This window comes from Artibeus jamaicensis, unplaced genomic scaffold, assembly GCF_021234435.1.
Source record: "Artibeus jamaicensis isolate MK-2021 breed Jamaican fruit bat unplaced genomic scaffold, CSHL_Jam_final scaffold_612, whole genome shotgun sequence".
Taxonomy (NCBI): domain Eukaryota; kingdom Metazoa; phylum Chordata; class Mammalia; order Chiroptera; family Phyllostomidae; genus Artibeus; species Artibeus jamaicensis.
The window spans coordinates 14,542,298-14,556,655 of NW_026522049.1; the positions used below are offsets into that span (position 1 = coordinate 14,542,298).

At 45.7% G+C, this 14,358-nt stretch overlaps 1 protein-coding gene across 1 annotated transcript in view; it reads left to right on the forward strand.

Moving 5' to 3' along the window:
• Window positions 1–2,595: 2,595 nt before the first annotated feature.
• The window catches only part of NIPA1 (NIPA magnesium transporter 1), a 35,012-nt gene continuing 23,249 nt past the window's right edge, over window positions 2,596–14,358 (forward strand). The window contains exon 1 of the mRNA XM_037132717.2: window positions 2,596–2,780. Within this exon, the coding sequence (XP_036988612.2) occupies window positions 2,615–2,780 (166 nt within the window). The 5' untranslated portion in view covers window positions 2,596–2,614. The remainder of the gene's footprint in view (window positions 2,781–14,358) is intronic.

The following is a 14,358-nucleotide window of genomic DNA, read 5'->3' on the forward strand; positions in this document are numbered from 1 at the left end:
TGTACCTGTCCAGACCTGCCAACACCATTTATTGAAGAGGCTATTTTTACTTCATTTATTTTCTCCTGCCTTCATTCTTAAATATTAATTGACTATAGAGACATGGGTTTATTTGTGGGCTTTCTATTCTTTTCCATTGATCCATGTGTCTGTTCTTATGCTGGTACCAGACTTTGATTACAGCGGCCTTGTAATATAATGTGATATCAGGTATCGTGATCCCTCCTACATTGTTCTTCTTTCTCAAAATTGCTGATGCCATTTGGGATCATTTATGGTTCCATATACATCTTGAAATATTTATTATATATCTGTGAAATATGTCATTGGTATTTTGATAAAAATTATGTTACCTGGCTGGTGTAGCTCAATGGATTGAGCACGGGCCTGCGAACCAGACAATTGCAGTTCGATTCCCAGTCAGGGCACATGCCTGGGTTGCAGGCCAGTTCCCAGCAGGGGACGCATGAGAGGCAACCATACATTGATATTTCTCTCCCTTTCTCCCTCCCTTCCCCTCTAGAGATAAATAAATAAAATATTTTTTTAAAAGATTATGTTAAATCTATAGATTGCTTTGGGTAGTATGGACATTTTAATGATGTTAATTCTTCCTATCCATAAACACGGCATATTCTTCCATTTGTTTGTGTCTTCCTTAATTTCTTTCTTTAGTGATCTGTGGTTTTCTGAGTACAGGTCTTTTACTTTCTTTGTTAAGTTTATTCCTAGGTACTTTATTTTTCTTGTTTCTATGGCAAATTGGATTTTTTTCTATTTCTGCCATTTCATTGTTGGGGTACAAAAATGCCTTCGATTTCTGAATATTGACTTTGTATCCTGCTGTTTTGCCAAATTCATGTATTCAGTCTAGTAGTTTTTTGGTGGAGCTTATGGGGTTTTCTAGTACATTATCATGTCATCTGCAATGACAGTTTTGCTTTCTTTTTTCCAATTTGGATGTCTTTTATTTCTTTTTCTGAAAAACATAAGCAGTAAAATGTCAGATATCCCACCAAAAAATATCTTGGCCGATATATTGCCTAGGGCAAGGAATATAAAGGAAAGAATAAACAAATGGGACTATATCAAATTAAAAAGCTTCTGCATGGCTAAAGAAAACAGCAAAATGAAAAGGGAACCAACCATATGGGAAAACATTTTTGCCAATGATACCTGGGACAAGGATTTGATCTCCAAAATATATGAAGAATGCATATGACTAAATATCAGGAAGACAAAAAATCCGATGAAAAAACGGGCAAAGGACCCAAACAGACCTGAACAGACACTTCTCCAAGGAGGACATACAGATATGTGAAAGGATGTTCAACATCACTAGCCATGAGAAAGATGCACATTAAAACCACAATGAGAAACCACCTCACACCGGTCAGAATGGCCACCATTAACAAATCAACAAACAACAAGTGTTAGAGAGATTGTAGAGAAAAGGGAACCCTGGTGCACTGTTGGTGGGAATGCAGACTGCTGCAGCCACTGTGGAAAATGGAATTTCCTCAAAAAAACTAAAGATGGAACTGCCTTTTGATCCAGTGACCCCAGTGTTGGAATTATACCCTAATACTCTGAACCCCCAAATCAAAAGAACCTATGCACCCCAATGTTCACAGCAGCAATATTTACAATAGCCAAGTGCTGTAAACAGCCTAAGTGCCCACCAGTAAATGAATGGATCAAGAAAATGTGGTACATTTACCCAATGGAACACTACGCAACAGAAAGAAAGAATGAACTCCTTCCTTTTCCAACAGCACCGATGGAACTGGAGATTATTGTGCTAAGTGAAATAAACCAGGAGGCAAAAGAGAAATACCATATAATCTCACCTATAAGTGGGACCTAATCAACAAAACAAACAAATGAGCAAACTAGAACCAAAGACATGGAAATAAAGAACAAACTGACAGTGACCAAAAGGGAGGAGGGAGATAAGGGGAGAAAGAAGGACAAGGGTCTAGTTAAGGATCTTGTGTAAAGGACCCATGGTAATGGACAACAGGGTGGGGACTGACTGAGGAGGGCGAGACAGGAGAGAGCAATGCGGGAACAATAGGGACAACTGTAATTGAACAATAAAATAAGAATTTTGTCTTTATTGATTGACTATTAGAGAGAGAGAGAGAGAGACAAACAGAAATATCTTTTGTTGTTCGACTTATTGGTGCACCCACTGGTTGATTCTTCCGTGTGCCCTCACCCGGGATCAAACCCCCAACCTTGGTGTTTAGGGACCATGTTCTAGCCAACTGAGCTACCCAGCCAGGGCCAAACTCTCAATTATTTACTTGATGTGGAAACTGAACTGCGCGCCCTGCATATTTCGGTTTGCCAAATCTGGGAATCCCGTCTGGCCATAGACCCACCTACACCCTTACCCACTTCCTCATCACTCTTAAGAGTCACCCAAAACTACCTGCTCCTCTCCACTCTCGCTCTGGGGGACCCCGGCCCTCAGACACAAGAGCCCGCCCCGCCCCTGCGGCTCCCTAGAGCCCTTCCCACCCCGCCCCCGAGCCCGCCCCCCGGCTCCCGGACCCGCCCCCAGGCCGGCGGCGCGCGTGCGCAGGCGCGGAGGGCGGGCGCGGGCGGCATGGGGACTGCAGCGGCGGCAGCGGCGGCGGCGGCCGGGGAGGGGGCGCGCAGCCCGAGCCCCGCCGCCGTGTCGCTCGGCCTGGGCGTGGCCGTGGTTTCGAGCCTGGTGAACGGGTCCACTTTCGTGCTGCAGAAGAAGGGCATCGTGCGCGCCAAGCGGCGAGGTAGGGAGGGCCGCGGGCTGCGCTGGGGTCAGCGGGGGTGGAGGGCGGCCGCCGGCGCACTGCTCAGGGTCCCGCCGTAGCCGGGTACCGGGAGGGGACCGCGGCCCTGCACACCGCCTGCGTCTCCACCGGGGCCGCTCCTTAGGCCGCCCGGAATCGCCCGGCGCCCCGAGCGATGGTAGTTGGGTGGCCGCCACCGCTTCTCCCTTCCCTGTGGCCGGAGGGGCCTGGTTCTTTGGGTCATAGCGTTTCTCCAGCCCGCTTCTTCCTCCTGCCCGGACCGTCCGCGTCCCCTCACCCGACGCCGGGGAGCCCTCCCGCGCACAGTGGCCGCGAAGTGGGCGCAGTCTGCGGCCCGGCCTGCTTTCGCGCTGCCTGCGGGCGCCCACGTGAGAACTGCGCGCTGTCCGCCGGACGAGGGGGCTGTGCCCTCCCGGGCTGCCGCGCGTGGGTCCGGGCTGGAGCCTTCTCGGGTTTAGACGTGAACCGTCCGACTGCAAGGGCTGTCCAGTGACGGAAACGCGAGGCGCTGTCCTAAAACCCGCTAAGGGCCGGCCGCGTCCGCAGCGGCCAGCCCGGCCCTCGGAGCGGAGGAAGGTGATGGCGTCGCGGTCCTGCTCCTCCCGCGCCCCTCGGTGCTCAGAGGTCGGGGCGCTAGACCGGGCGCGACGCGCTTTGCGAGTGACGGTAGATGTTTTGGCAGGAAGGACTGAGAAAGTGGGTGTTAGCCGGGAGTCCCGAGTTGGAGAACCAACTCCTTTCATAGTTTGCATTCCTGAACGCTGGTGACCCGTTCACTGGGCCGTCTCGGGTTCCGGAGTGCCTTCGGGAAAGCGATAAAGGGGCCCAGGATAGGGAATGAAAAGTCATGGGTATTTGTTTAAAGAATTCAGCACTGAAATGATAACATGGCTGACTGTACAAAGAATCTAACTAAAACCAAGTAGTGTTTCCACAGCGTGCAGATGTGATGTGTCTCTAAGGTGACAAACAGACGTTGGAGGCGGGGGGGGGTCCCTTTTTGGAGTGCCTGGTAGTCTGCCAGGCGTCAGAGGTGGCCAAAGTGTTTGCTGTGACTCAGAAATAAAGAACTCATGTGCCCCGGGAAGGGTGGGTGAGATGGGCACCTCACCTCCGCGGGTGTCCTCCCCCAAGTCCACCACCCCAGCTTAACTTGGATTGCCCAGAAAGTTCGTGTAGGTTTTTTTCCATAAAATAAAGGACACGTTTTTCATTTTCCCCAATAACTTTATTGATTTGGATATTTTGAGTATGTCGCTCTCTTCCGCTATTGACTTCTAGTGGGTAGAGGCCAGGGGCGCTGCTAAATATCTCCCAATGTATCAGACAGACTCACAGCAAAGAATTATTTGGCCAAAATATCAATAGGACCGAGAAACTTCGCAAACTACTTTTGATATATTTGATCAGTTACAGCACCTTCTCCATACACTGCACAAATCGTTTCTTGCACTTTAGTTGTGTTTTTACCTTTCTTGAAATCATAATGCATAATATGCCAAAAAGGTTGTGTATTGTCTTCCATCTTCAATGTTAGAATGGCCGCATAGAAACTGACCAGTTTTGTGAGTTTTTTTTTAATGCATGCTGATAGGACAGCTGTCACAATGCAGTCTAACACAGTTGTTTCCAATGAAGTTAAAGACAAATAAGTGCTACTAGAGCCATCACAGAGAAAAAACTAAACTAACTTTTTGGCCAACCCAATAAACTGAGGGACAGCTTGTTAACATGGTACAGATCTCTACGGAAACCTGAACATAGATGTCAGCTAATGCAAACCAACAATCATGGGGTCAAAGTAAATATGTTACTTCAGCTCAGCTTATGTATTCACGGGAGTTAGTGAATCTGAGGGAAAATAATCAACCTGAGCCCTCACTGGTATGGCTCAGTGGATTGATTAAGTGCTGACTTGTGAACCAAAGTGCTGCAGTTTGGATTCCCAGTCAGGGTACATGCCTGGGGTGTGGGCCAGGTCCCCAGTAGGGGGCTTTAGAGAGGCAGCCACACACTGATGTTTTTTTCCCTATCCCTCCCTTCCCCTCTCTCTAAAAATAAACAAATAAAAAATAAAGTTTTTAAAAATCAACCTGAAAAAAAAAATAAGAAGGCAACCCATGCCTGATGCTGTTATTTGTACCTACCTGCTATGCCTTTAAACTTAAAAAAGTGAAAATGTGACATTCCCGCATTTCATATTTCCCCGGGTGCCACACGCCACTTCAGCACACGCTAGCTGGGCTGGTTGTGGTGGGGGAAGACAGACAGACAGCCTTGTTTTGATGACTTAGTGTTGATTTGTTCAGCGGACCTTTGCGAAGCTCTTGTGTGCCAGGGGCTGATGTGGATAGAGAGGTTACCCAATTTTAGAATCTGCTCCTTCTAGGACCTGTCATCACCTCTGTTAACGAGCAGCAGAGCCAACCATTGTGAACCACCTGCAGCCTAGGAGATAAGAGGAATGAGGAGATAGGAATTGGGGAGGGCTGGCAGTTTCTCACATGGTAAAACCCTCTGTCTCTCTGGCAATTTCAACTTTAGATGAACTGTCACATGGTAGTATTTCTTTGGAGTTTTAGCTTCAGGAGAGCCAAGGGCGTGGCTTTTTCTTGTAGGGGTTTTCACTTTTTTTTTTTTAAGATCTTATTTATTTATTTATTTTTAGAGAGAGGGGAAGGGGGAGAGAAATATCGATGAGAGAAAGAAACGTTGATCTCTTGCCTCTTGTATACTCCCAGACTGGGACAGAACTCACAGTCCAGGCATGTGTCCTGACCAGGTGTCAAAATGGCAGCCTTTTGCTTTGCAGGATGACACCCAACCCACAGGGCCACACTGGTCAGGGCTCACTGACTCTTGAAAGGACCTTGCCGATGAATGGAGTGGGCCAGGAGGTCTGGCTGGTGGGGAGCCTTTGAAAACCCCAGCCGATGGGGAGGAGGCAGCAGGTGGCACTTGGGTCAACGGGTCATTTACAGTATGTCTAGTGTGAGAGCCCAGTTGAGGCAGAGCTTCAATGAGGGAAGCAAGGCATCTATGCAAAACCAGCCGCAACATTAGAATTTCTGTGCATGGAGTGTGGGTGAGGAGGGCCAGGGAGTCCATCCGTGTGGGGTGGTGTCCTGCTCCCCAAGACAGGCTTTGTGGGGAGTCTCGAGAAAGCCAGGTCTTTGAATTTGCAGGAGGCTTTGGAGAATTGAATAGACAAGTAACTCTGTGTTGTTGCCTAGACCAGGATGAACCCAAGGATCTTTTAAAAACCCCTTCATCAAAACCGAGAGATAGTGCCCTGGCTGGTGTAGTTCAGTGGATTGAGCGTGGGCTGTGAACCAAAGGGTTGCAGTTCAATTCCCAGTCAGGGCACATGCCTGGGTTTGCAGGCCAGGTCCCCGGTGGGGGCCGTGTGAGAGGCAACCACACATTGCTATTTCTCACCTTCTCTTTCTCCCTCCCTTCCCCTCTCTCTAAAAAAAAAAAAAACCATAAATAAAAAGAAATAAAATATTTTTAAAAGATAGCAGCTCACAGCTATTAGGATTCTATTGTGGTAAAAGTGGAACTCTTGTGCATTGTTGGTGAATATGTAAAATTGGTGCAGCTGCTGAAAAAGACTGTGGCGATTCTTCAAAAACTTAAACATAAAATTACCACATGGTCCAGCACTGCCACTATTGTATATATACTCAAAAGAAAGCAGGGATTTGAACAGACATTGGTACCTGTGTCTTTAGAGCAGCATTATTTGCAATAGAAGACGGAAACAATCAGCTTTGGCTGGGTGGCTCAGTTGGTTGGAGTGCTGGCCTGTATACCAAAAGGTTGTAGGTTTGATCCCTGGTCAGGGCACACGCTTAGGTTGCAGGTTCGGTCCCCAGTTGTGGTGTGTTCAGGAGGCAACTGAATGATGTTTCTCTAAAGTCAGTAAACATACCCTCAGGTGAGGATTTAAAAAAAAAAAGATGGAAACAACCAAATAGCCGTCAGCAGATGAATGGAAGATTAGTCTGTGTTATATACATTCAGTGGAATGTTATTTAGCTATAAAAAGGAAGGGAATTCTGCCACCTGCTACTGCCTGCATGAACCTTGAGGACATGATTATACTAAGTGAAATCAGCCAGTCACAAAAGGACACATTCTGTTAGAATTCCACTCACATGAGATATAGAGAATAGGCAAAGACAGGACGGAGCGTGGGATGGCGGGATGGTGCTCGCCAGGGGCCAGGGGAAGGGAAATGGGGAGTTCATGTGTAATGGGGACAAAATTTCAGTTTGGACTGTACATTCTATACTATGTATATTTTAGTACATTTTTTTTAATGCTGTTTTGGGTTTTGTCATCTCCACCCGAAGGGGAGCACAGCTCAGAGGTGAAGTCCCACTAAAATACTAGGAAGGTGAGGGAGTTGTCCCGCGAGAGTGGAAACTGATCCAGGTGTCTGTCCACCAGTCCGCACACCCTTCCACAGGGCAGCTTTCTGAAGGACATGTGCTCGCTCCCAGGCCGCGGGACGTGCCCACGCTTCCTCCTGGCCTCTCCTGCCATCTCCTGGCAGGCATCCAGGAGCCTGTGACCCCATACCCACGGCCTAGATGGGCCTTTGGGTCTGTCATTGTACGTATTTTTGCCGTGTATTATGCGCTCTGGTATGTAACATGCACCCACATTTTTACGCACATAATACACAGGATTATTATACCCATGTATAGTGCACATCCTTATTTTTCCCTAAAAAATTTGGTCAAAAAAGTGAACATTATACACGGCAAAAAGACAGTAATTCTGCTGCTTCTGTGAACTTTCCACACATGTCATTTGGCATCGGTGGCCTTTCCCCCTGGCGTTTTCTTGGCACCTGTCCTCAGCCTCCTCTTGCCTCTGACACCTATGGGATGATGGCCTGTCCATTTGTCTGCACTCCCCCTAGATCTCGCTTCTTGCAGGACACATGTCTGGCCCACTGGGAGGCCTGTGGTACGCACCGAGTAATGCCACCCAACTGGCTATGAGTAACCTTGGAGTGAAGAGGGTAAAACCCGATCTTAGATTTTTTTTAATGTTTTAAAGATTTTATTTATTTATTTATTTATTTTTAGGGAGAGGGGAAGGGAGGGAGAAAGAGAGGGAGAGAAACATCACTGTGTGGTTACCTCTCACATGCCCCCTACTTGGGACCTGGCCTGCAACCCAGGCATGTGTGCCTACTAGGAATGAAACCGTGACCCTTTGGTTCACAGGCTGGCGCTCAGTCCACTGAGCCGCACCAGCCAGGGCTGGATCTTAAATTTTATGAAAAGATTTCAGAGCTTCCTTCAAGTTACTCTGAGCCGAGTAACCTACCTGCGGCCTCTACTAAGTAACTGAATCCAGAGTCCTCTCCGTGGCTGAAATGCTGTAGCCCTGTCCGATCTCTGTCTAGCCTGAGGGGAGATTTTTAGTAAGGGAAGAATTGAGAATAGTGAGCAGGGAAACCCAGACTTCGTTTACCTGATACCATTTCCATAAGAAGAGAAGATAAAGGAGGCCCTGCTTGCAGAGGCCTGAGGTGTCCCCGACTCATTTATCTGTCACCATTCTGAGGGTTGACTGGACTCCGATGGGTAACTTTTCCTGGGGTCACATCGCGCCTGGGGCTGGCTGGAGTTACCTGCGTGTTTGACTGGAATGGCCATCCACGGTGACTTGTTCACTCACTGGCCTGGGGCATCTGGCACAGCTGGGGGCTTGCTGAGCCCCCTCCATCTCTCCGCTCAGTCTCTTTACGCCTGGGCTTCCTCCTACAGTGGAGGTCTCCGGGAAGTCCGACCCCTGACATGGCGGTAGCTTCCCCTAGACTAAACCTTCCACGCAGCACAGTGGAAGCCACGTGGATCCTTTGGACCTGGCCTGGGAAGTCTTGCAGTACCACTTCCGCCACATTCAATGTGGGAGCGAACTGTGCACCCATCCCTGGAAGCTGATCGGGAAGAGGAAGTTGAGGTATGCCCTGATACAGGAAAGGTGGGACTGGGATTTGAACTCAGCTCCCACTGGTTTTGAAGAGGATCTGCATCATCCTGCTGCCTGTAGGGAACGGGAGGAGGAAGGTAGACAAATTCACCTGTAAATGAGGCTTTTCTGATGAGGGGGAAAGCTTTTATTTGGAAATGCAGGTACTCTTATACTGGGTTATTGTAAGTATAATTAATACCCAAATGCTTATTAATGCAAATGAGAATTCTTATTTCCATGTGAGGAGGGACAGGTCACTAGCTTAATTAAACTCCTGCCTGAAATAAATACCCCTTGGTCTTACTGAACTGCAGCTAGACGGAGTATATGTTTTCCTCAAAAATATTTATAGAGTATAAAATATAATGTAATTTGTACTTTTGGTCCCTTAATTAAGCCCTTAATGAGCAAATAATTTTTTAAAATTTAATTTATTTATCTTTAGAAGGGAAGGAGAGAAAAAGAGAAATATCAATGTATGGTTGCTTCTGGTGCATCCCCTGCTGGGAACTGGCCTGCAACCCAGGCATGTGCCCTGACTAGGAGTCGAACCGCTATCTTTTGGTTTGCAGGCCCATGCTCAATCCACTGAGCTACACCAGCCAGGGCCAGTAAATAATTTTTTTAATGTTTTTAAAAATTAATGTTGAGACAGAGATCAATTTGTTTTTTCACTTATTTATGCACCTATTAATTGATTCTTGTATGTGCCCTGACCGGAGATCAAACCCACAACCTTGGCATAGTAGATGACGCTCTACCAGTTGAGATACCCAGCCACTGCCTAAGCAGTCTTTTTTAAAAAAATATTTTGCCCTGGTCCAGTGGCTCAGGGGGTTAGAGGCATCCCAACACCTCAAGGTTGTTGGTTCCATCCCTGGTCAGGGCACATACAAGAAGCAACCAATGAATGCATCAGTAAGTGGAACAACAAATCAGTGTTTCTCTCTTCCTTCCTCTCTCTCTCAACTCAATACATTTTTTTAATTTACAAAAATTTTTAATCATGAGGGACTAGGAAAGACTACTTTTCAAATATTAAGTTGGCCAAAAAATTTGTTTAGTTTTTATCTGTACATTGATTCTGCTTAGGTTTGTTTTTTGTTTGTTTGTTTTTAAGATTTCATGTATTTATTTTTGGGCAGAGGGGGAGGGAGAGAAACATCAATGTGTGGTTGCCTCTCAAGTGCCCCCTACTGGGGACCTGGCCCACAACCCAGGCATATGCCCTGACTGGGAATCAAACCAGCGACCTTTGGTGTGCTCAATCCACTGAGCCACACCAGCCTGGGCTTAGTTTTTTGTTTTTAGCTTCATCCAAAACATTATTTTTAGATTGTATTGTGAAAGCTGTCATATCAGCATGCATTTAAAAAAAGCTTATCAAAATCGATGAATTTTTATGTAGCCATTTTAATATTGAAGATGGAAGAAAATATTCAACACTTTCAGCATATGCTGCTCTATTATTTCAAGAAAGGTAAAAATGCAACTGAAATGCAAAAAGATTTGTGCGGGGTATAGAGAAGGTGCCATAATTGATCGAACGTGTCAAAAGTGGTTTGTGAGTTTTGTGCTGGAGAGTTCCTTCTGGGCGATGCTCCACAGTTGGGTAGACCAGTTGAAGTTGATAGCGATCAAATCGAGACATCAGTTCAGAACAGTCAGCATTATGCCACCCAGGAGATAGCTGACATACTCAAAATACCCAAATCAGTATAGTTATTGGTGAAAATGAAAAATGCATCTTTTATTTTATGGAAAAAAGTAAACAAACTTTTCAGCCAATCCATTAATACAATATGCTCAATTCAACTCTCCCTAAGCCTACAGGCCCTGATACTTCTGCACCAGGAGCCTGTAACTGCAAGCTAACGCCTTTTAGACATTGGGGGCGTCAGTGTGTGGGAGGCAGTGTCCTCGGCCCAGGGAGGGCAGATGGAGCAGTTGCCTTGTGTGTTCATGCCCAGGCAGAGCCCGTTGGTATTATGCATGTATTCAGTAGACAGAACCTGACATAGTTATATGTTTAAAAAGCATCTTCCTGCTTATAGAATATCTGGTCATCTGAGAAGTGCCCTGGCTGGTGTGGCTCAATGGACTGAATGCCAGCCTGTGAACTGGAAGGTTGTCAGTTTGAATCCCTGGCAGGGCACGTGCCTGATTTGTGGGCTAGGTCCCCAGTAGGGGGCGTGGGAGAGCCAGCCACACATGGATGTTTCTCTCCCTCTCTTTCTTCCTCCCTTCCTGTCTCTTTGAAAATAAATAAATAAAATCTTTTAAAAAAAATCTCAGCAGTACCTAATACTATGAACAGGAAAATGCAAGGTATTTATGTTCTCACCTTAATATAACTACTATTACAGTTAGGATGTTTTTATTTCTAGTCATATTCAATACTTATATTTCCAAATTGAATTAAAATGAAAAAATTTTATGGATTAAACTAATAGCACATGTAGGTTAGAGAGAATAATGAAACAAACACCACGCATCAGACATTCCAAAAATATGTATATCCTTAAAACATTTTTAAAACCTTTTTAGTTTGGAAAATGTCAAATAAAGCCCACTTGTCTGGTGTGGCTCAGTGGATTGAGTGCTGGCCTGCTAACCAAAGGGTTGCCAGTTCAATTCCCAGTCAGGGCACATGCCTGGGTTGCAGGCCAGGTCCCCAGCAGGGGACGCACAAGAGGCAACCACACAGTGTTGTTTCTCTCCCTCTCTTTCTCCTTCCTTCTGCTGTCTAAAAATAAATAAATAAAATATTTTTAAAAAGCTATTGTAGCAATTCTTTAATATTCTAACATGTCTGCTCAATGTTCAGATTTCTATGACTATCTACTGTGTTTGCCCCGTTTTCTTTGAGAATCAGTATCCAGCTTTGACGTGTACATTGCCCTGAGGTGGCCGCGTCCTCGTTGTGCAGGTTAAAAATGCAGTAGCCCCTGGAGTCGGCACTGTGTGCATCTGCGTGTGCCTTGCAGGCGCTCTCGGTCTGCCCTGAGCCCATCCCCGTGTTTTGTACAATGTGCTGTGGTAGCTCTCCTTGCATGTAAATTGGTGAATGTCAAGTATTCCTTTGGATCGCTTCCTCAAAGTAGAGTTTCCAGGTGAGGGTGCTTATGGAAACTATATATGAACTACATACACGGGGGGGGGGAGCAAAAATAGGTTTACAGTTGTTCATTTGGAAAATAATACAGTAATTAATAAATAATAACACAATTATAAACTCTGCATATCACTCCCTCACAACTGCAAACCTACTTTTGCCCACCCTGGATGTTTTCATTAAATATGTATATAGTTAAATCGATTTGCAGGAATATCACACTATTTGCATTCTCACCAGCAATGGTTGAAAGAGGCATGCTCAGCCCTGGCCGGGTGGCTCAGTTGGTTGGAGCATCGCCTCATACACTGAAAAGTTGCGGCTTCGATTTCCTGGTCAGGGCACATGCCTGGGTTGTGGTTCGATCCTCACTAGGGACGCGTACGGGAGACAGCAAGCAATGTTTCTCTGTCTTCCCCTCCTTCTTCTCCCTCCTTCCCTTCCTCCCTTTCTCTCTCTAAAAAAAAATCAATAAAAACATACCCTTAAAAAGTAATTTTTTAAAAGAAAGAGTTATGCTCATATTTAAGTAGTGAAAATACAAACATGTATTCCAGATAGTTTTCCCCTGCCTCAGTTGCTTTCTTTTTTTTTTTTTTTAAGATTTTATTTATTTATTTTTAGAGAGGGGAAGGGAGGGAGAAAGAAAGGGAGAGAAACATGAAAGTGTGGCTGCCTCTCAAAACCCTACTGAGGACCAGGCCCGCAACCCAGGCATGTGCCCTGGCTGGAAATCGAACCAGTGACCCTTTGGTGTGCAGGCTGGCACTCAATCCACTGAGCCACACCAGCCACGGCCTCAGTTCCTTTCTTGCAGTCATGGCCAAGGGCACATTATTGCAGGGTAGGGAGAGAGAATGTGTCCACCTGTGTTGGATTCTCACCCTTTGGAACACAGAATGGAATTTTCCATGGGAGCTGGGAGAAACTTGATCACACCCATCACTGCATTATGCTCAGCATTGTGTGGCCTGCTAGCAGTTTAGCTATTGTTTAGAAACTATTTCTTTAAAAAAATATATTGGAGTAGAATTACATAGAGTAAGCTGCACAGATCTTAAAGATAAGGTTTAATGAGTTTTGAGAAATAGGACACAATCTGTCCAGAAGGTATCCAGCCATGTAATATGAAAAAGAGAGACATTTATTAAAGAAGATACAAGATATAAGAAGAAACATTGTATATAAGACAATGACACCTCAGTCCCCTTCAATGTAGGCACCTTGGGACCTCACACAGTTAGTTCTCCCATTCGCCATCAGCTGCCTCTTTGTATTTTTCTGAATCTCATTAACTGCCTGAAATCTCTTCTCTTTCCAACGTGATTGTAACTTCCGGAAAACCCAGAACTCACAGGTGCCAAATCTGGGGTCTAGGGGCTCAGTTGCTCAGATGCTTTGACGTTTCACAAAAAAACTCTGCATGAGACAGGATGCGTGAGCAGGCGTGTTGTCATGATGAAGCTGCCAATCACCAGTTGCCCATCGCTGCGGCCTTCTGAATTACCCGAATACTTTCCACTGAGGAGCGTTCAAGCTTAACGCAGAATTTAATGCAAATTCATTGCACTACTCACTCAATCATTTTGAATGCAATGGCCACACAGTACACATGCTCACTCAACCATGTCCGCTGCCCCCACTGACAAGTATGAAGTCTCATTGTTCACGCATGCGCGTTCCAGTCCACTCTTCTTGGCTTTCAGGTTACATCCATGTCAGGCAAACTGTTCTCACTGTATGAACGATGATAGCTGCACTTTTTGCAGTCAGACCTTGTATACCTCTGTAACCAACACCCCCGTAAGGAAATTGACTCCTGCCAGCACCCTAAGCAGCGCCCTGTGTCCATTTCTCCTGCCCCCCCAGCAGAGCTTCCGCTCCCCTTTGCTCATCTGCTGAGTGAATCATTTGTGCCTGCTCTTGAACTCCATACAAATGGAATATTACAGTATGTATTTTCTCGTGTCTACTTTTTTTTGACTAAGCATACTTTGAAGACTCATCATCATTAATTATCAGTAGTACGTTCCTTATATTGCTGAGTAGTGTTCCGTTGTTTGAACCAACCACAATTTGCCTATTTATTCTCCTAGGGACAGCCGTATTTGGTTGTTTCTAAATGTTGCTATTTGAATAAAGGTGCAGTGACAATTCTTTCATTTTTAATTTATTTATTTTAGAGAGAGAAATATTGATTTGTTGTTCCACTTATTGATGCATTCATTGGTTGATCTTGTATGTGCCCTGATCAGAAATTGAACCCACAACCTTAGCACATGGGGATGATTCTTTGAATTCCTCGGAGAGGGCATTTGTTTTTTTTTTAGTCTTTGAGCAATTTTAAAGATTTTGTTCATTTTTAAAGAGAGGGGAAGGGAGGGAGAATGAAAAGGAGAGGAAACATCAGTGTGTCGTTGCCTCTTGTGTGCCCCCTACTGGGGG